The 20,380-nt window shown below is 41.2% G+C and overlaps 2 protein-coding genes across 8 annotated transcripts in view; one reads left to right on the top strand and one right to left on the bottom strand.

Annotated features, from left to right (window-relative positions):
* Window positions 1–6,460, bottom strand: part of rsf1a (remodeling and spacing factor 1a) — a gene marked incomplete at its 3' end in the record, with an annotated part of 9,120 nt that extends 2,660 nt beyond the window's left edge. The window contains exons 1-7 of the mRNA XM_023397163.2: window positions 6,276–6,460; window positions 3,660–3,751; window positions 3,357–3,449; window positions 3,061–3,266; window positions 2,603–2,751; window positions 1,694–1,792; window positions 2–1,076 (exon numbers count right to left, since the gene is read on the bottom strand). Of these exons, the coding sequence (XP_023252931.1) occupies window positions 2–1,076; window positions 1,694–1,792; window positions 2,603–2,751; window positions 3,061–3,266; window positions 3,357–3,449; window positions 3,660–3,751; window positions 6,276–6,429 (1,868 nt within the window). The remainder of the gene's footprint in view (window position 1; window positions 1,077–1,693; window positions 1,793–2,602; window positions 2,752–3,060; window positions 3,267–3,356; window positions 3,450–3,659; window positions 3,752–6,275) is intronic.
* A 2,823-nt stretch (window positions 6,461–9,283) lies between these two features.
* Window positions 9,284–20,169, top strand: LOC111647557 (pannexin-1-like). 7 transcript variants are annotated; one of them, XR_015436558.1, is made up of 8 exons: window positions 9,284–9,485; window positions 11,010–11,232; window positions 11,728–11,843; window positions 14,484–14,671; window positions 14,868–15,146; window positions 16,247–16,469; window positions 17,023–18,469; window positions 18,640–20,169. XR_015436558.1 is itself a non-coding variant. In XM_023397179.2 (8 exons), the coding sequence occupies exons 2-8, from the start codon at window positions 11,052–11,054 to the stop codon at window positions 19,300–19,302; spliced, it is 1,341 nt and encodes a 446-aa protein (XP_023252947.1). In that variant the 5' UTR covers window positions 9,285–9,485; window positions 11,010–11,051; the 3' UTR covers window positions 19,303–20,169. The 7 variants fall into 7 exon arrangements, 5 of the variants coding, with proteins under 5 accessions (XP_087027566.1, XP_087027564.1, XP_087027565.1 ...); XR_015436559.1 differs by having other exon boundaries at window positions 17,023–18,730; window positions 19,217–20,169; XM_023397179.2 differs by having other exon boundaries at window positions 9,285–9,485; window positions 17,023–17,290; window positions 19,217–20,169.
* The last annotated feature ends 211 nt before the right edge of the window (window positions 20,170–20,380 follow it).

Below are 20,380 nucleotides of genomic sequence, written 5' to 3'. Positions count from 1 at the left end.
TTCATGGTCATCTTTACTTCCTTCATCTACCACAGGGCGCTCAGACACTTCTCTTCTCCTGTCCTCCCTCCCGTCCACGTCGTCATCCTTCTGTTGACGACTGCTGTGTCCGGTTTTTGTCTCCTTGTCTAACCGCTCTTCCGTTGTTCTTTTACCCTGGTCTTCCGCCGGCAGTCTCTTGGGTTCCTCTGTGGACTGAGACAGGGAAGAAATGCTAACAGAGTCCACTTTTCTCTCTGCAGCTTCAGGGGGTTGATCAGGTTTTGATGATGACAATGGTAGCTTCGCTGCATGAGGAGGAAGAGCAGTGGCTGCTGCTGCCATCTCCCCTTCGGAAGGTCCCTTCCTCACCAGCACTGACTGCCGGCTCACCTCCCTCTCTTCCTCCACAGCTCTGGAGCCCCAGTGGTCAATATTTGGTCCGTTTTGTTCCTGCTGCTCAGCACATGGGGCTCTGTGACGCTCAGATGGGCTGCGGATGACCCCTACATGACCTATAACACCGACTTGACCAATGACCCCTATAACTCCATTTTGTCCCTCTTTGTGAGGCAGGAGGAGAGATGCCCTCCCATTGGTCAGTTCTTGTCTTGATGCAGTGACCACTAGCTGCTGCTGCTGTGAGACGGCTGGACTGCCAGGGGGCGGTAATGAGTTAGGTAACTTCCCTTCTCTTCCATGGCTGTCCTTGCTTTGGATCACTGAAGGGTTACAGACAATAATACTACTGCTGCTGTTGTTGTTGTTGTTGTTAAGGTGGTTGCTGTGGTAACTCTCAGCAAGCTTAAGCTCCCTCTTCTTCAGTGGTATCTTGGCCTGCTGGTTGCTCCTGACGACTGCCCGCCCTGCTTCCTCCTCCTTGTTCATTTCCTGTTTTGTCACAGTCGCACCTGGTGCCATGACGACTGACACAGCATTTTTGGGGGCATCGGCGTCCCTGGATTCTGATTTGACGATGGTGGTGATGGTGCTCACGCGGTTATCGAACACAGGTGGTTTGTGGTCAGCCTTGTCTTCCTTTACCTCAGCCTCAGTGTTTTCCAGCTTGATGGTCGATGTCTGCTCCTGCTTTAACACTACAACACAGAAACCACAACACAATTACACTTTTATACTCCCAGATCCAGCAAACAAGACAAGGGACAGAGCGCCAGGAGCAGAACAGGTCGTGTAAAACAGATCCGTATCAAATAAAAGACGTTTTGCTGCTCAGGGTGTCTACCAGTCACTGAGATGCTAAATGACTATCATTATATTTCATTTTCTATTTTTCCTCTATCTGGCAGGTAAAACAGCAGAAGTAACTGGTAGTAGTGGATACTTTGACATACAATTTGCCCATCCCTCATTTTCAGTGATAGACACAAAATTGTAGGGTGTCCTGGTTCCCCTTCGGGGGTTTAGGATGCTGACCAGACAGATGAAACACCTGTCGTATTTTTTGCATGTCAGTCATCCCCACTCTCCCTCTTCCATCAGTTCCTGTCAACTCTCCGATGTACGCTTTCCAATAAAGAAAAAATAACTGCCCCGAAATTGTTATTTAGCTCAACATGAATCAAGGACAACCAAAACTATCTTTCAGATTTTACCTGTCTGTCTGTCTGTCTGTCTGACATTTTACTTACTTCTTTAAAAAGGTATTGTTAGTCCCAGCTCAAGTGATTACTAGCAGTTTCTTTAATCTAGGTACCTTGTCTTAGGGGTTTGTCTTCCTGTACAGGGTCAACCTTCATAGCATGTTCCTCTGTGGTCTTGGGTTTGGAGCTGGTGCTTCCTATGGCCTCGTCCCCTAAATCATCATAAAAACACACACAGACAATTTCATCGCTTACCATTATGACTGTAAGGTGTCTACAGAGAATGAACAGACTATTCAATTAAACAACTTCAGAATAATAGATTGTTTTTAATATTGTTTCTCTCTGGCCTGTTTTCTCCTGGGCTGTAGCTCCCTGAAATGTTATTCTGAGCACAGTTTAAGTGATTTGTTTCGCTTTCCATTAGATCGGACTGAACTTCAGAAACTGTTTTCAATAATTGTTTAGTGTCAGTCTTTCTTCTCTTTAGAAGTTACACTAGGACCACACTACTCACTTCACCTATGCGTGACGGCTACCTCTCCGCTACTACCAGCCCTACTGTTCTACATGCAGTTTGCCTTTGACAAAGCCTATCAATAAGAGAATGTTTGATTTCATTTCATTGTACATTTTATTTAAAGTTAGTTTAGACAGAAAATGAGACTGAGAGAGAGAGAGAGAGAGAGAGAGAGCACTGGAAACTTCTGCCCTTTACTTAACTCTCTGTAACTTATTAGAATTAGAATCTACATTGGGTTTCTGCTATGACTATACAGTACACATGTAACATGCAATTGCTAAGAAGGCTCTTAGTTTTGTCTTATGTAGTCATAGAAACCTCAACAGCATTTCAACTGACATGCAGGAGAGAAGATGATCAAAATTTAACAACTGCTTTAAATATTTTGTCTCTGTTACAAAATTTGAAGTTATCACCTACATGCATTCATAGGCTGTTAATCCTCTGATGATGTTTCTATCGATAATATAAACAATATCTATTCGTTGGCCTAACATACCTGCATCTTTCTCTGTGGGGCTGGCGCTCCTGGATCCAGCCTGGTTCTGGTTCTGGTTCTGGTCCTTGTCCTTGTCCTTGTCCTGATTCTGGTTTTGATCAATCTGAGCCTTCAACAGCTCCAGAGCCTCCGCCAGGTCATTACGAGTCCTGAGAAGACAGATTGATAAGTGGCTCAAACAGCAGGAACGCAACTCATTTTTAAAATACAATTTGTTTTTCAGAAGTGAGGAGACTACTTTAGCCTTAGGCCGAAGTCGGCAAGTAAATTTGTGTATCTAACCAAACAAAAATTTGAAAAACAACTTTTCTAAAAAAATACGATCCAGATTGTAAAAAAAAAATGAAAAACTTTTTTTTTTTTCTTACAGAGAAAATAATAACAATAGATGTGATCGCAGCCTGATCTGTTGACACACCACAGCAGGTGTATGGACCAGATGAAGACGACAGTCCTACCTGACGATACAGTTCCAGGTGGATCCGTCCAGATCGTCCTGCTCCTCCGTGTACAGCCGGATGTTCTGCTCCTGGTCCAGCTGAAGCCAGTACATCAGACCATACCGGTCCCGACCTACAGGCTGCAGACGCATCTTCTCTGGGTCCTCCTCATTGATCGCCATCTTGAACTTCAGATTGTCATCAAACTGACACTCGCAGAGATACTGTAAGGTAAACGTTGGAAACGTGTGAAAAGAGGACGAGGGGGGATTTTGGACATTTAGTTACATAAAATAGAAAGAGGCATCTCATACTTTGAGGATGCTTGACTTGCACTCCATGGACATCTCCTGGTAGCCCTTCTGTTCCAGCTCCCATGCCCAGGTGTTGTTCAACTCCTGGCAAACCTACAGGAAACAATTACTGATATAGTCACAACATACAAACCAGTTTTCACAAGTAATCTGTCTGATCTGTTGGTTTAATCTTCGCTAATATCTCTCCTCCTATTTCAACATTCTCTGTCCATTGAACACAACACAGGTAAGGCTCTAATGTTAGTGGGAAATTCTCAGTTGTCACTCCACACCACAAACACACATACACAGAGCCCTCACCTTAGCCAGGTATTTTTCCCAGCGGTCAGTAGACACAGACCTTCCCAGTTTTCTGAGCAGCTTCACGTGGAGCTCCACAAGGGGTTTAGGTACTGGAGAACACACAGAACACACGATGATTAGAAACATGACAGTGTTCATCTTAACGTTCCATACTTCACTTCAAGTCCAGTGTCAATGTTTGCAGACAGCGGCAGGGTTCTGTTTTTCAGCTGACACCGACCTCCAGCCTCTGTTTTCAGGAGATTAAAGACAATGTTTACTTTTTTATTTAGCGCAAGATTCTTCTATCAGAGGGTTTCACTGAGAATTTCAACTGAGATCAGTTAAGACTCAACAATGTGATTTCATCTTAAAATTGATATTCAACAAAATAATGAATCTATGAACCAAAACAGAGGTGTTGATTAATTAACCATGAAAAATAGGTTTGTACAAACAGATAAACAACTTGACAGCAACACCTTTCAAACTTTCTTAAGGCTGGTCCTGCACTACACTGTAATGTTGGACAACAGCCCAGTATTGCTGAATGAACATGACATTTACGATATCACATGGGAATGTAAAATGTGTTCATACAGACTCATACTGGGTATGGCCAATAACAATGTGAGAGATGAAATCATTTTGTATGACATGTAGTACTGTAATTTTTGGGGGCTCATCAATGAGCGTAGTGGCAAACTTTAAATGCATCAAGATATAAGCTAAAAAGAGACGCAAGACAGTGTGTTTTTAAGCAGTGCTCAGTGTACTTGTGTGATTTGATGTGCTAATATGAATATCTTACTCACTCAGTGCTGGGTAAATAGATAATGTCAATGGTTGTGGGATCTTACAGCTAACTTTTTCCATTCAAATGTTAGCCCATCATATCAGAAGGTTCCTCTTATCTCCCATGCACAGTGTAGATAATTGCGTAAATGTAAACAGCTGTGCAGGATAAATAATTTCAGCATAAAAATACAGCTTTACTGTTGGCCAAATAAAAAAATAAGATTTTTATTATTTTATTTTATTTTAATTATTAATTCTATGAATTTTCTTACAACTCTTGACATTCATCAGTTAGGTTGTGGACGGTTGGTTGGTCAAAACAAGTACTTTGAAAATGTCATTTTGGGAATTGTGAGAGACATTTTTCACAATTTTTTTTTTTTTTTTTTTACATTTTCTAGATTAAATGATGAACCAATTCATCAGAAAATAATTGGCAGAGTAATCAATGATGAAATTACGATACAGCACTAATCAGGCTTCTGATTACAGTTGTCATGATACTGTTATGACTGCAGGTTCTGTCAAAATGACAGAAGTATCCCATTGACATTTGACATTAAATAAGGACTCTAAAGTGTGAGACTTTTACGGAGCCCCAGTGTTAGGAGGAAATTCCAGTTTTCTTTACTGGCATGGCAAACTGAAATTTTCTACGTTTTCACATTGTCAACACAGACTCAGAAGCTCAACTACGAAAACATAGTTATATCGTGGCCGATTTTAAAATGTGAGAGAAATACCATAGTTAACATAAATGTGAGCTGTTATGTCTAATTATTGAATTTACGGTGAGCAACAGAACTAACGGTTATAGAAAACTACCTAGCTAACAAGTAAGATTGTCTGACGCGGTATGCAAAGTCATTAACACGACAGCTACTAGTCTGAAAACATCTGATAAACGACAAAGTGGTAAATAAACTGTACGTCTCCGTCTTCTACTTTGACTAAAAGTTCACGGAAACCTTGATGCTAACTAGTTAGCCAGCAGCCAGAGTCCCTACTGCGCCTGTGCAGATTTGACAGCCACTCTACCAATGGCCAAAAAATAACATCCACTGTTTTTAGCTAACATCACTCGCTCCGTCTAAAATACAGATCAAAGTTGGGGAATATCGTTGCCGTGAGTACATGATCAACACATAAACACCGGGGACACTGATGTCATTCCAGCCTGACTGCCTGTGAGGCAAGGCCGGTGAAAATTTACACCTGACAACACTCCGGAGCTAGCTGGTTGGCTGTGTGTGGTCACTCGGCAGTGCTGCATCATGGCTCCCACATCAAGTTTAGCGTTAACAGATCAATATCAGCCTTGACAACATTATCGACGACCTGTCACTTGACTCTAACTATAACCCCCCGGGGTACCGTGCCAAATTCTGTACCCCCGTATGTATCCCTTTCTCCTAACTTCAGCACAAACGCACAACACAGTCCAAAGTGAGTGGGGTTTGGAGGGGGGGCTAGCTCTGTATTAGCAGCTACGTTTTCTCTCTGCCCAAATGTTTCCGTACAAACTTGAACAAAACACCGGATGTCTTTCGAGGAAAAACGACTCTGACACGGGCCAAAATGTGCCACAGCCGATATGAAAGTGTAGAAGCTCGCTGACTAAACTCCAAATCTGATGCTGCTCTGCCGGGCCACACACACACACACACATACGCTACACACACACACACAACATTTTTCGTCATCCTCATCATCATCACGATGATGATGGTGATGGTGGTAGTGGTGGCCCCTTCTCTTTCGGTTTCAAGTGTCGCAGCTTTCCACCACTTCTTCGCCCCAGTACCACCAACACCACCACTTCTATCGATCCCTCACCTGTCGTCGTGTCCCGCAGATACCTCTCCATCTGCGGGAAAGTCATCTCGGGTAGATCCAGCGCAGCTCCATATCGGTCCAAGAACGAACAGACCTCCGCGAAGCTCGGGCAGAGCGCCGGGCCGGAGCGTCTCACCACCACCGGAGCAGCCATCTTTCCAGGCGGAGAGAAACAGGAGGGGAGGGTTCGCTGCTAGGATGCGACTGTGTGCCAGTGAAATGAATGGAGGGAGTGAAGCGTTTACCGGTGTCAAGTTTGACAGTACGAGAGCGTGTAGCTTCCGGGTAAGGTTTTCACAATAAAACCAAATGGGCCGTGCGAGCTGTTTCAGATCAGGGCTCTGTGATGGCCCCAACATCAGTTGCAGGACTCCTTGTTCTTCTTTGTCTGAAGACAGTTCTTTATGACTCTGGCTGAATATTTGGACTCATTGTCTCATGCTGCAGAATGAATCTGGGGCCCATTAGACTTATACATTTATACAGTACTGTAGATGACAACTTTTGCTTCTATGTCGTACCTCAACACCTTTTTAGTCCGTCAAGCAATAATAATTATATAGCACTTTTCTTAACAAAGTGTTTTACAGAAAGAAAGGGGGAATTAAAATCAGCAATTAAAAAAACAAAAAAAACAAACATCATGAAACAGAAGTAAATTACCAAAATTTGCCGTACCGTGGGAAAATAAAAGAACATATCAAACATTTATAAAAGCTTTCTAATTAATGAGTGTGATGTTTATATTTTTCCCCTTTTTTTTGCCCTAAGACATACATTTTTCGCCTTTGTTTTGAAATAAATAACTCCGTTTCCGGTAAGATTGTGAGCATTTTATAAATGCTTGACGGAGCTGTAAGAAGTTGGGAGGACCAGGGAGGGCAGAGCGAGAAATGCCCAGAATTCATCGCGAAAGATCAACATCAACAACAGTCCAAAATGGTTTTCTTTCTTATTCCTCAAATGTTTCTAGAGTTAAACCAAGTGGCATCAGTCTTCCTCCAAAATGAGACACTGTAATGTAGCTCTGAACGATGAACCCAGACCGACTCCACCATTTTATTTCTCATCATTTGTTTTATAGTTTAGTCGAAAGTACAGCTTGTTTTTTACACATACAATTAGTACTGCTGCTGCTGCTGCATGCTGCGTAGATAGTCACGTTGCCCAGGAGGATGCTGCCTTTACGGGCTGAAGGAAATATCTCTGCATCAGAGATATTCCAATCCAAAGATATTTCTCAAGCAGTTTAAGCTTCCCCTTAGTTGGAATTACATACCACCGACGATTTCTGATGTGTTTATTTATTTATTTGTTTTGTGATGATTTTCACATTTAAAAACAGAATTTAATTTACTTATGGGGTTTACATGGAGCGGACACTGATGCTGACTGAAGACTTGCTATAAAATTCTAACACAATCATTTAAATTAAAGTAACAATGAATCATTTAAGCTATAGTCCTCAGTTGACAATTCAATCAAATCATTGTCTTGTCATAGCTGAAACTGTTGGTCTAAACCCAACCAGCCACAGGAGTTTTCAAGAAGCCCTTTTCCAGAGCAGATCCACTTGTGCTGACTTGCCCATAGGTTAACTTCAAGGAACTGCTGCCTGAAACCGTGTGTAACTGACATATTTGCTATGGGGATACAAAGTCTCAACCATAGACTGTAGAAAAACAGACATTCAGATGCTGTTTGGGAACACACACTAAGCACCACAGCTGGGTGTGATTGGCTGATCTTTCCTATACCCCTCTTTAAACGCTAATATATACTCTGTTAAATAATAATTTCCAAAGTAACCACAAAGGATTATTAGTTGATCAGTCAAATAGATGATTGAAAGAAAATGAATTGGTAATAACCTTGATGATTAATTAGTCGTTTTAGTCATTTTTTTAAGCAAAAATATCAAATTCACTAGTGCCAGCTTCTAAAATGTGAAATGTGAATATTTAACTGTTTCCCCTTTTTTCTATGATTGAAAGCACAATATCTTTGGGCATCTTACTGTACAGCCCATAGCGTTTCTCAGTTTTTCTCTCTGAGCATCTACTGTGCAGTTATTATGAAATGTTATTGAGCACTGGAAAGTGACAGAACATATAGTATTCATACAGTAACATTCCTTAAATGAAGAAAAACTCAAGGCAAAAAACGGAAATAGGTAACATAAAAAACCAACTTACAGGCAATATAGTCACACTGAAACATGTCATTTTGGTTGCAAATCACATTTCTTTGTAATTCACAGTTGAGCTTCTTGTATGGTGGCCCTGAGAGCTCAATGCACTGCAACTTAAGAAATGCAAATAGACAAAACAAACAAATTCAGAAAATATCAGCGTATGTGTGTCAAATATATTTGACACACATACGCTGCAGATACTCACAACACAATGGATGTGTTTTAACTTCAACAGTCACAATTGGGCATTAAACAAGTGCCCCCCAGCCGGGTTCATCACTTTTTAGTGTCCCCGGGTAAACACTTGTGTTGTGTTGAGAGTATTTGCAGCACATGTAAATGTGCTAAAGTTGTTTGTGTTTTGTCTGTTTGCATGTGTTTTCTTAAGTTGCAGTGCATTGAGCGCTCAAGGCCGCTGTACTTCTGCCATATTTTGTTACAATACTAGTTTAATTTCAATTATTGCAGGATTGTTTTATATTCTTGTTTCATATTTCCTTGCGTTTTTATATTTAGGGAATATGAACTCCATAGTGTGCTGCCTTAAATCTGATCTCGTCAGATTGTATTTCAGACACTGGATGTTGAGTGTGCGACACAGTCTTACTAATGTTGATCACTGATTTGCAGATTTTGTGATTTTCTGTATTTCAACATCATGCTAGTAATCTACCTAATGGCACTCGACTTTTAATCGACTTACCGAAGCACAAACTCACGATCTGCATTTGAAGGCATCATTAGAGTTGGAAAATCAGAGCTGCACTTGAAGGCATCTGCTTTTTAACAAGGGCGGAAGGAGTGGTTTTTTTTTTTGTTTTTTTTTATCACAGGAAGAAGGTTCATTTCGAAAGTTGTGTTGATTGTTCCATCTGTTGAATGTCTCGTCTGCCACATCTCACAGCTCCTGTCCTGGAAAACAACCTCCAACTTCACCCCTGCAGCAGCCGATGCTGCTAAATCGAAACCATGTCGGTTTAATAGAGAAATTACACTTAACGGCAGCGGGTCGGTAGGTAAGTTCAAGTTCATTATCTCGTTTTGCAATGAATTGTAATGAGCTAATGTCATTGTAAACTAATTAGCTGCAGTTTTTTTTTGTGTTTAGTTAATTGAGAGCTTTTATGTGAAGTCGGGTGGTGGTAAAGTCTATTTAAACTGCTTCTTCCCCTCAGACATCCATTTTCTGACCAGTCTTACCACATAGCTACCGAAACAGTGCACTCACAGTTAACCTAGCTCCCAAATCAAGGCAATTATTTACAGAAAAATATAAAAAATAACAGCAAAGACTAAAAATGCTGCTGCACACTGCAGGAATCCAGCTCCAGCTAAACAAAGGTGCGTGTTGATGTTGTGGGAAGTCACAGTCACGAGTTGTTTTCGGTTTTATAATATTTCAACACGTTTCACCATTTTAACCTCAACACATTTCGATAAGCAGTTACTGAGCAGGTATTTACTAAAATGGCGGGTAAATGATGCTCCACAGTTGGTGAATGCAAACAGCAATCATCAGTCTGTCATAAGAAAATTATTCATGGTTCACATTCATTTAAATCAGCTTAAGAGTGACAGTGATTTGCGTTTGGAAGTCACGTTACATAAGGCAAGATTCAAGCTCTGTTGGCCTTCAGCTGCAGCTTCAGTTTTTAGAAAGTAAGAAGCTATGAATCAAATGAGATTATATAAAACTGCAGTCTTCAACCTTTTTTACTCTGAGAGACACTGACGAAATTAAAGGGGCTGAGAGCTCCTCATGTCTTATATTACCGGCCACATTTATTCACATATCGTATCAAAACACTCAAGCTGGTCTTCAAGCCAAATCAGATGAATACGATCATTTAACAAGTCATCAAATATCAACATCCAAAACTCACATTCTGCAAATCTGATTAGAAACCAGAGAAAGAAGAAGCTCGTCGGTCAGTGATCAGCGACAGCTACATCACAAACAGGAACTTAAAATACATCATTACTTCATTTTCCAAAATGTAAAAAACCATACACTAAGAAAAAATCTTCACAAGTTGAAACCACCGCTTAACTCACTGTATCCATGGCAACATATTTCGTGTTTGTTCGAAATGTTTAATCTATATCTGTTCTGTTATCAGAAGAGTTTCTATCACTGCATATCACCTACAGCTGATCTGATGTAAACATCCAATATAGATTGACTGAGTGAAGTTGTGTTGCTCAAAGTTTGAACTGTGCATCCATTGTTTGTTCAGACTATATTCTCTGAACCTTTGGGTGAGCTGCTACAAAACAGGGGGTGAGCTACTGGTAGCAACATTGTCAAGGTCAAAGGTCAGACAGAACCATGTTTAACGATATAAATGTGACAGAATGTAATAGAATGATAATACAGAAGAGAAATGGTAAATAAGGAAATGTTATTACTGGTGAACAAATAATGACAAGTTTGCCTGGCAAAAAGGCGACAGGAGCTTCAGACATTGTGGAGAGACAGTCAGTGTTATACAAAGAGAATGAATGAAAACAGACGTGTTTCTTGAATTTTGTGTCTGCAGGTGTTGTTATTTATGTGCTGCAGGTAACAGCAGAGTGGTGAGATGGCCATCGCACATGTGGCTACAGAGTACGTGTTCAGCGATTTTCTTCTGAAGGAGCCCAACCAGGCTAGATACCGCGGCGTACGGACTGAGCTGGCTGTGGACAAGATGGTGACCTGTGTGGCAGTGGGTCTGCCCCTCCTCCTCATCTCCCTCGCCTTTGCTCAAGAGGTTTCAGTTGGTGAGTGAGAACACGGAGCAGCAGGCCTGGAGTCAAGACCAGATCTGCTCTGGTTCAGGTCAAGACTCGGTCGTTATTCCAGGAATGCGGTGAAGAAAAGCTGGACTTACTGTGAAAAATTTCACTTACGATAAACTGTAGATACAGGCTTAAGCCAAGGCTAATTGAAGCCTCATCATGTGAGTCAGGATACCTGCACATGCTCGAGATTAAACCATAGATCACACCAATTGACAAAGAAGAGGATGGAGAATTAAAGAGAGATCTGCAACCTACGATATCCTACAGAAAAAAGCTAAATCCATCATTACAGAAGCTTTAAACTTCTTATAATCCTGCTGTGACGGGTATAAGAGCAGCATTAATGAGACAGATCTGCAGATTAAAATGTTCAACCGATACAAATCAACTGTGCCCCTTTTACAACTTTTCGCTCTTGTTATCATTTCCTCTCATCTTCGTGTGTCTTGTGTTTTTTGTCTCTGTTTCTTTCAGGGACTCAGATCAGCTGTTTTGCTCCGACTAACTTCTCCTGGAGGCAGGCTGCTTATGTGGACTCGTACTGCTGGGCCGCCGTACATACACACACTCTACCTCTGTGGCTTCACAAGGTACGTACACACACACACACACACACACACACGATTAGAATTGTCCTTCTAGTGTGCCATGCTGCGTGGAATTAATAAAAGTGACTGTCATTTTCCTTAAAGTTTAAAAAAAAAAAAAAAAAAATCTACAGTTTAACAGGATGCAATAATTAAACCTGGTTAAAAGTTTCCTATTCAGAGATGTTGTTACAGAGTCTGTCATTGTGTAAAATTGATTTTCTGGTGTGGTGCGTTTCAATTATGCAAAGGCAGCCTTTGTTTCTTAATTTTAGGGTGTGTTTGAGAATACTTTCAGTAAGACGGTGAAGGCTGACTCGGAGCATAAAGTGCAGTCATGAGCGTGTGTCTCTATATGTTCCTAAATTGATCTTTCTATAGTGACATAAGCAGCAGTGGTTGGAATTTAAATGATGGAGCAGCCCACACTACATAAAATGTTCTGTAGTGAAACATTAAATTACAGCGTGAGTCACTGTTAGAAGTTGTTGTTGAAATTTGATGGATCCCTGCAGTTACAGAAACTTTATGTTCAACGATTAATCTCAACAACTCAATCAGACATGTTCTGGTGGTTTGCTGCACCACTGTATGACTGAAGTTCAAGTTTGGGTCATTGATAAGAATGGGTACTCCCACATCTGACACTGTGTAATGAGTTCCCGTCTTTATGATTGGCCCCAGTGTTTTTATTGTGTTATTAAAGTCAGCAGTAATTCCCATTTCTGTGCAACATCCACTGGAGCAGGGGCATTCAATTAAAATCCACAGAGGTCCAGTTGGGGGGGGTTATTCCAAATAAAGACTTCTAACTTATATAATATCTTTATGTTCCTTTCTCATTTTAAGTTAAACTCATAGTCTGTACCTTCTGCCTCTATGGGTCTCTAATCAAAACAATAACAAGACTGCGTTGGGTGTCATCATAAAATAGCGTGGGATCATGGGAGTTGTTATCTTCACCACCATTACCATAAGCTCCTCCCGGTTTGGATTCCTTTAGTGTCAGTGGTTCAGGAAATCAAACAGACCTGGTGATTCTAACCATGAAAAACACTGAATGAAGCAGTTTGACATTTGAAGTCAGTGTTTGAGCGACGCTGTACGGAGGACAGAGACTCAGGGAAGAGTTGGAGCTGAGATTGATGCCAACCTTTGTTCTGATTGTTTCTCTGATAACTTATGAAGCAGACGTTCAGCAGGTTTTTACCAACAGCTGAATTACCCACAGAGGTGTCCTCCTCTCCATAACAAACACACCAGGGGATTCAAACCAGTAGAAACACCCAGAAAGCAGTTTCACTTTAACAATCAGAGCTTCACTGACGCGCTTCAGTGACACAGGACAGGACGTCTCCAGCAGCTGGGAGCTGAGCTGTCTAACATTTCCTCAGCTTGTTTTCTCTGATAACTTCAGATCCAGACGTTCGACTACTAAAATCCTTCATCTGGTTCAAATATAGAGCTGAAAACCACCAAGGTGTAAAAAGTGTATGTGGCTTAAAACTAGATAAAAGTCAGTGTTGAGCTTCTGTCAGACAAACACACTGACACATGATCACAGAGGACATGATGTCACTGACAGGCGACCCAGACATTTTAACGTGGAAAAGTTACAGATTATAACTTTAACTTTGGGTTTTAATAAGTCCACGGCAGAGAGAGGTGAAAAAGGTGAATGTTGTAGCTTTTTTTTGTCAACTCCATTTCACATCTCAACAATCTCAGCCAGTCTTACAATAAACAATCTCAACACCTCTTATGTCCCACTCTCCCACTTAGCTGTCCAAGTAATACCTCTCGTGTAAGCTTTGAGTGTGTATCTCACTCACTGACTGCGACTCGAGTCAGTAGCATCATTTAGCAAAGCTGCGCCGGTTAAATAAGTAAAAATAATTGAATAATTCTCCATAATTTATAGACTGGATGTAAACTATCTGGGTGTGGATAGGATGGTGTCTGGGTCCAGATCCGGGCTGCGGTCCACCTCTTACTGACCTCTGCACCGGAGTGTTGATGCTGCTGCCTGAGCTTCTGTTAAACTCAGGGACACACCTCGATGTAATATTCCATTTACAGTCTGGCTTTAACTTTTCCGCTACAACGGGATATGCAGACTTGATACTGTTAGCTATATGCACCGAAGCAAACGCTCAACTGGTTTAAAAATGCAACAAACCTTCCCCTTTTTCTTTGTCAGAAAGACACAGACAAGGACGACATTGCTATATATAAATGCGATTACCCTGCTGCAGCTCTAATGGCGTAGGACTAATATGACCAGGGAGCCAAAGAAAACCCCCTAAATAACAAGCACAGATAAAATGAAACTTGATACCTTCATGCAAATGAAAGTGACCAGTTGTCTTTCAGGATCATAGTGCATCAGCCTGGTATTTGGTATTAGGCTTATTTGTAGATTCAAATAAAAAATCTCCACCATGGAAAAACCTCAGAAGGAAACAAACAACCTCACGGGTCTGTCAGTTAAAGAATGGTGACTGCTGTGCTTTCCTTTGGTGGACACTCGAACTGTTTTGACTGTATTTGCATCTCTTACATCAACCTTTGTATGAGCAGTAATGTTATTACTAATAATACGACTCGTTAATGAACATTTTTGTTGATCTCTTTGCGGTTCAGTTCTTCCCCTACATACTGCTGTTGGTGGCCGTGCTGATGTACACCCCCGCGTTGTTCTGGAGATTTTCCGCCGCACCCCTCCTGCAGTCGGACCTCGGCTTCATCATGGAGGAGTTGGACAGGTGTTACAATCGTGCCGTCACCCTGGCCAAACGCATGGCCACCTCAGGACTGCTCGCACCTGACAGGTACAGAAGGACATCTGAAATCAGGTGTGCTTAGATTTGTCTTTTTATCTGGACTATTTAAAGAGGATGGGATATTTTATTTTATTTTTAATGTTGTTACATGTAGAATATTTTAACAGAGAGACGGGGATTTACCTGTTTAACACCATGTGATCATTCTCTCTCCGCTCCTGTATTCACTTCACCCTTTCACCAGCGACCCCACCGAGGGCTGTTTCAATTACCCGCTGGTGGAGAAGTTTCTGATGACCAAGCGTTGCTCCCGGGTGATGCTGTTTTACTACCTGTCATGTCGCGGCCTGACTCTCATCACCCTGCTGTGTGCCTGCATCTACCTGGGTTACTACCTCCGCCTGGCCTCCGTCACAGATGAGTTTGGCTGCGGGCTTCGTGTGGGCCTGCTCGCCTCCGACCCTGGCATCCCCGACAAGGTGCAGTGTAAGCTCATCGCCGTGGGAGTCTTCTCTTTGCTCAGGTATTTGTCTATGCAAGTATAACGCTTGGTTGGTGTAGAAATAGACTGAGGTTCAACTGAAATCCATCAGATAGAGGTCGGGAGGGTTGATTCCTTCGACAGCTAATTTATGTCTGTCATCGGCTACAGAAGCTGGACACAATAATATAAACATCTGTATAGTATAAGGTACTCTCAAAACATGAAGTCTGCAATGAGAACTGCCTCTGTGAAGATCAGTTTTTGTGTGTTGATTTTTGTGATGTGGTGATGTACTGGATGTCATCAGTGCAGGGTATCTGCAAAAACATCTTCAGCAGCGCTGAGCTCAGTGCCTCAGAAAAGGCTTACAAGCTATAAAAAGGCATTCATTTACAAAGGTCTCCATTATATTTTTTCTTGGCTGCTGGAGATGGCAACATTAGTTGATAACATCAGTTACTAACATCTCTGGGAGCCGTTATGAGACGTCACATCTATAAACCACAAGTGTGTCTGGTGAACAGTGCACTGTGGTCACAGAAGGTTGTTCAATCCTCTTATTGTGAAGTTTCACTTCCTTAAACAAACAAAATCACTACTTCTGCTACAGTAGCTCAGAGGCTCATTCACTCATAAAGGGCAACTTCAATTTATTACTTTCTGATTGGTTAATCAATCCAGTCTCATCTTAAATCACCAGGAAGTACAGTTATATACAGCTGACACGTACTGACACTTCATGTCAATAAATTCATGTACTTGATAAACGATTGTAGTCCTTACTGTCCCGACTGGTTTGCCATCTTTCTTCGATTGTTACGATTGTGAAAAAGGTATTAAATTACATAATGTGTGGTGTTAAAAAGGTTTTAGAAAATCATGCATTTAATTCATTTGGTGAACACAGCAGAAACCATGTGATTTCATAAGGTGCTTGGCTTGACTTGGTGCCGTTAACCAGTCAAACCTTGTTTGCTTTTCCCTTTTTAAGTCTTCAATATTCAATATTTACTGTATTCATATTGATTCCTTACCATCATGTCAGTCATGCTGTACTATAACACAGCCATAATATAATATTTATGAATTGCCTCCTCTCTGCATATCAAACCGCAGTCTGTTTGTGTTACTCTTTCCAGCCTTGTCAACCTGGTCCTGTTCATTGCATTGATTCCAGTGGTGATCTATGCCAGCCTCCGTCCCCTCCTCTGCCATGGATACGCCCGATTCCTGGAAACCTACCAATCACTGCCCACAGTGAGCGTCCTGCCCACCCCCGGGGGCCAGTGGGATGATCTCTCTCTCTATCTGCTCTTCCTGGAGGAGAACATCAGCGAACTGAAGTCCTACAAATACATCAAGGTGTGTTAGCAGGCATTGTGAGTTGGTGTGCCAGTGTTCGTCCCCTGTGTCTGAAATCGCTCCCAATTTATCATGTAGTGCACTATATTTACTGTTTGCCGTTTTATTTGAGTGTCCAAACTCTGAGTGTGATATACAGTGCTGTAAAAAATTCCCTCATTGGAACAAAAAAGTACCATTACCGCTGCCAACAACCCCACAAGTGTTAACTTTTATTGACACAAATGAACAGTTGTGTGTCTCTGAAGCTGTCAGTGATGACACAACAAGATGATTTCATTTCAGACACAGCTGATCTCTGATTAGCAATTAATAATTAAATAATAATTTGTAATTCTCCTTGTTTTCAATCATGGAGAGAATATTTTTCCAGGATCCTACTTTTATGACCGTTTTGATCAAGATACTGGATCTCAGTGTGGAAATAAGACAAACCAAAAAAGGGGATTAAAACACAATGGTAGTGTTGTATACAGTTATCCATTTTAGCAGCCAAATCAGAAGAATACATTTTTTCTTTGACTACATGTTGTTGTGTGTTTTCTGACTGCAGGTGTTGGAGTTGTTGAGGAGACGAGGTGAATGCTCTGGAGAAAACTTTGATGCCCTGGGTCTGCTGCAGACTCTCTGTCCGGTGAAGATGGACAACGTGGATGGGAATAAACGTCCCGGCGCTGCAGGGAAACGGGATCAAGTAAAAACGAACGCGGCTGACTCTGCAAGCGACCCCACAGCGGCCAACGCTGCAGCAGCTCAGAACAGCTGCAACCGTCCAAACTCAGCAGCATGCGACAACGGCACGATGGAAACCGAGATGAAAGGTGAGTGCGGAGAGGCAGGACAAGACCACGGTTTGTTAAATTACATTTCTACTTTTCTATTAAGAGTTGAAAATTACATTTTGAATTGAGAAATCCTTTACTGTTGTTTAGACTGGTTCTGTCTTGATGGTGTTATATTTTGTTAACCTTATACACAATCTATGAATATATAGTTTCTCATAGAATGGGGCAGAACACAACGCTTGGTTTACTTTATATTATCATTTAATTCAAATTTATATCTAACATGATTTTGTGCATAATATCAGAGTAAACTAATTCTACTACATTTATTGTTATATTAATTATTATCAATCCATTCCAGCTGTAAGTCTTCTCAGTGATGGTCTAAATTATAGTTATAACCATCTTTAGTTTATTACATTTTAAACTGTGCCATCTTCAGACAGTAGTAGGAGTTGGACTTTGGATGGAGACGGGGACTGATCTGGTGCCTCAGTAAAATGTGAGCGTGTTATTTCAAGGGAATGTTGAGGTAAGGATGAGAACTGATGGGAAACAGGGTTGAGGTGTAGGAAAGGGTGTGGACCAACAAAGAGACAGTGATGACAGTTATTATACCTTTACAACAAAACCTGTTTCCTCAGCATGCGTGCTGTTTCCAAGAAAACAATGGGGAATGTTTGACAGTGTGTCATAATGATAAAATTCTGTTTCACCTTCAGTGTTTCACTTGGAGGTTAGTGTTCCAGTGGGGATCAGAGATCAGTTTGGTTTTTGAAAACAATGAGCATTATCTACTATGCCCATTGTTTGTTTTTTGTTTTTTTATCCAGGGTGGGCCGGAGCCAATCACAGCTGACATTTTGTGAGAGTTGCATTAGTATGCTCCTGTAGTACTGGAGACTGATTTCAGGGCAGCAGTTTCAGAACTGTATTTCTATGTAGTTTTAAAGGTTTATTTCACCCAAATACTAACTTCTCTCTTGTGGTTGCTAACAGTTGCTTGTTATGCAGTTTGTGTAATTAGCATAATCAGGTCATTATCAGATGAAATAAATATGGAATCATATGCTATGGCCTTGGCAGCCACTAGATCTCGACCAGATATGTGAAAGGTTGGAGAGAGGCAAGACACGAGGACGACTCTGGGGACACATTCAAGGCAACATTACATTTCAGCAATAACCTACTGAAGGCTGTAGTTTCAGTTCTACGGTGTGTACTATTAATAATATATATAATTGTATTATTTAAATATGGTAGATGGCTAAAAATAATAGTAATTAGTTCACAACTCTTAATATATTTATAAGAGCTGTTATACTCACACTTCAGTTGTCATCCATCTTCTTACTGAAATGCATTCCTGCTGTCCTCTTCCTCAGGTGACAGTGTCATGAAATACTGCGGTCCTACAAATGTGTTCCTGAAACTGCAGCTGCTGGTTCTGCAGGAGCACCCTACTTGAGAGTCAGGGTACTACATCCTGGTCAGGTCGCCAGTCATAGAGAGATAGATGGAGAGCTGGTTTGCAGTCAGAGGCAGAAATACCTGCAGAGAGCAACAGGAGGAGAGAGACAGAGAAAGAAAGAGGAGAGAGAGAGGCACACAGCCTGGGTGCTCATGTGCTTGAGGGAACAAACAGACAGTAAGAGTGATGCAGTGGTTTTCAGAAAGTTTACAATAATCTGGTAGAATGGTAACAGGTGGAAAACTTGAACTAGTAAAAGAATAAGCTAAAGTTAAAGGCTTAAAGGTGAGTTTGAAGTTTGGATTTAAAAGCTTCAACAGAGTAAAGAGGAAGGGGTCTTTTGAAGTCTCCATGAAACAAAGGTGTGAATTAAGATTTCTGTATCGGCCATAGACAGAAAGAACAGAAGTTCAGCTACATTACAGATGACAAAAAGCTGTGTTGGTGATGTCTTTATTCAGTATCATGCTAAATCATGTCTCTCTTTTCAGAGCTCACTCCCTTTCTGACAGGAAACGGCGATGAAACAGGCAGCAAAACCAGCGAAGGAGGGGCGCTCCGGCAGCGAGCAATGTGACTGACTGCTGGCACGGCGATGGACACCTGGACAAAGACGTTTATGGGGAAAGTGACTTCACCACTGTCCCGTGGTGCATCCACAACTCATGACCCTCCTGACCTGGCGGAGGGATAAAAATGGCGTGGGCGGATGCAGCAACGGCGTGGGTGTTATCAAAGCTCCATCTCATCTTCTAGACATTCATCAACATGAAATCCACACTCAAATGATTTAGTGCCTATCTTTGAGTGATGACACTAAGACAAGATACTGGAAGATGTCAGATTTCCAGAGTTGTAGGCAAACACTCTGAACTATAAGTTCCCATATTTAGCATTTAGCATTTAGCATATGCAATATACTGCAAATATAAACATTTAATAAATGACTTGTATCACTATACTGTAGTTGTACCCAGATATAAGGACATTTTAAAGTGTTTATTAATGTACAGTATTTGTCTGAAATTCTAACTTCTTCCATGAATCATGTTTTATATTATTACAGCTGAGATTTGCTATTTTGTCACTCATACTCCGGCCTCTTATGGGTGTCCATACGAACTCACAGTTGTTCAAAAATACATAAACATTTACTATATCTGCTCACAAATACATGAGTTGTGATATAAGCCATTTATTAAATGTTTATATCCTACTTATAAATGCAAAATAAGGGGACTTAGAGTAAATTGTCACAGAATCATCAGACTATTAAGGACTAGTCCATGTTTGTTTCTGATTTAATAGTAAAAACACTACAGAACCCTGTTCTGCTGTCAGGATGTGATAAATATTTACATGTTCATACAGATATCAGAGATGCTTTTAAGGGACTTGTTTTTGACTCACAACCCATGTTTTTAATTAAAATAGAGTGAGTTTATTTCCTTTTCATATTCCCTGTTACTTCATGTCAATCACATGCCTGATACATTTTCTGTGACTGTTTAAAGTAAAAGCAGTACAGTGAGTATGCAGTAGATGTTGTTGCAGTGCTGCCTAAACCAGAAGCATATTTAGGGTAGGGGGTAGGGGGTGGGGGTGGGGAGGATGTAGTCAGAAAGTCACACGTTTGCAAAGAGTACATCTTCCAT

Source organism: Seriola lalandi, unplaced genomic scaffold (assembly GCF_002814215.2).
Source record: "Seriola lalandi dorsalis isolate HSWRI2012SDOR001 ecotype SW California unplaced genomic scaffold, Sedor1 jcf7180002054998, whole genome shotgun sequence".
Taxonomy (NCBI): domain Eukaryota; kingdom Metazoa; phylum Chordata; class Actinopteri; order Carangiformes; family Carangidae; genus Seriola; species Seriola lalandi.
This window is presented reverse-complemented; position numbering and strand designations above follow the sequence as displayed.

What these genes read in the sequence shown, in the direction of transcription:
- LOC111647557 (XM_087171440.1), top strand. Translation starts at nt 11,052, where the DNA reads ATGGCCATCGCACATGTGGCTACAGAGTACGTGTTCAGCGATTTTCTT. An exon ending in GGACTGCTCGCACCTGACAG is followed by an intron (nt 14,672 to 14,867) that starts GTACAGAAGGAC and finishes CCCTTTCACCAG; the next exon opens with CGACCCCACCGAGGGCTGTT. An exon ending in GGAGTCTTCTCTTTGCTCAG is followed by an intron (nt 15,147 to 16,246) that starts GTATTTGTCTAT and finishes TACTCTTTCCAG; the next exon opens with CCTTGTCAACCTGGTCCTGT.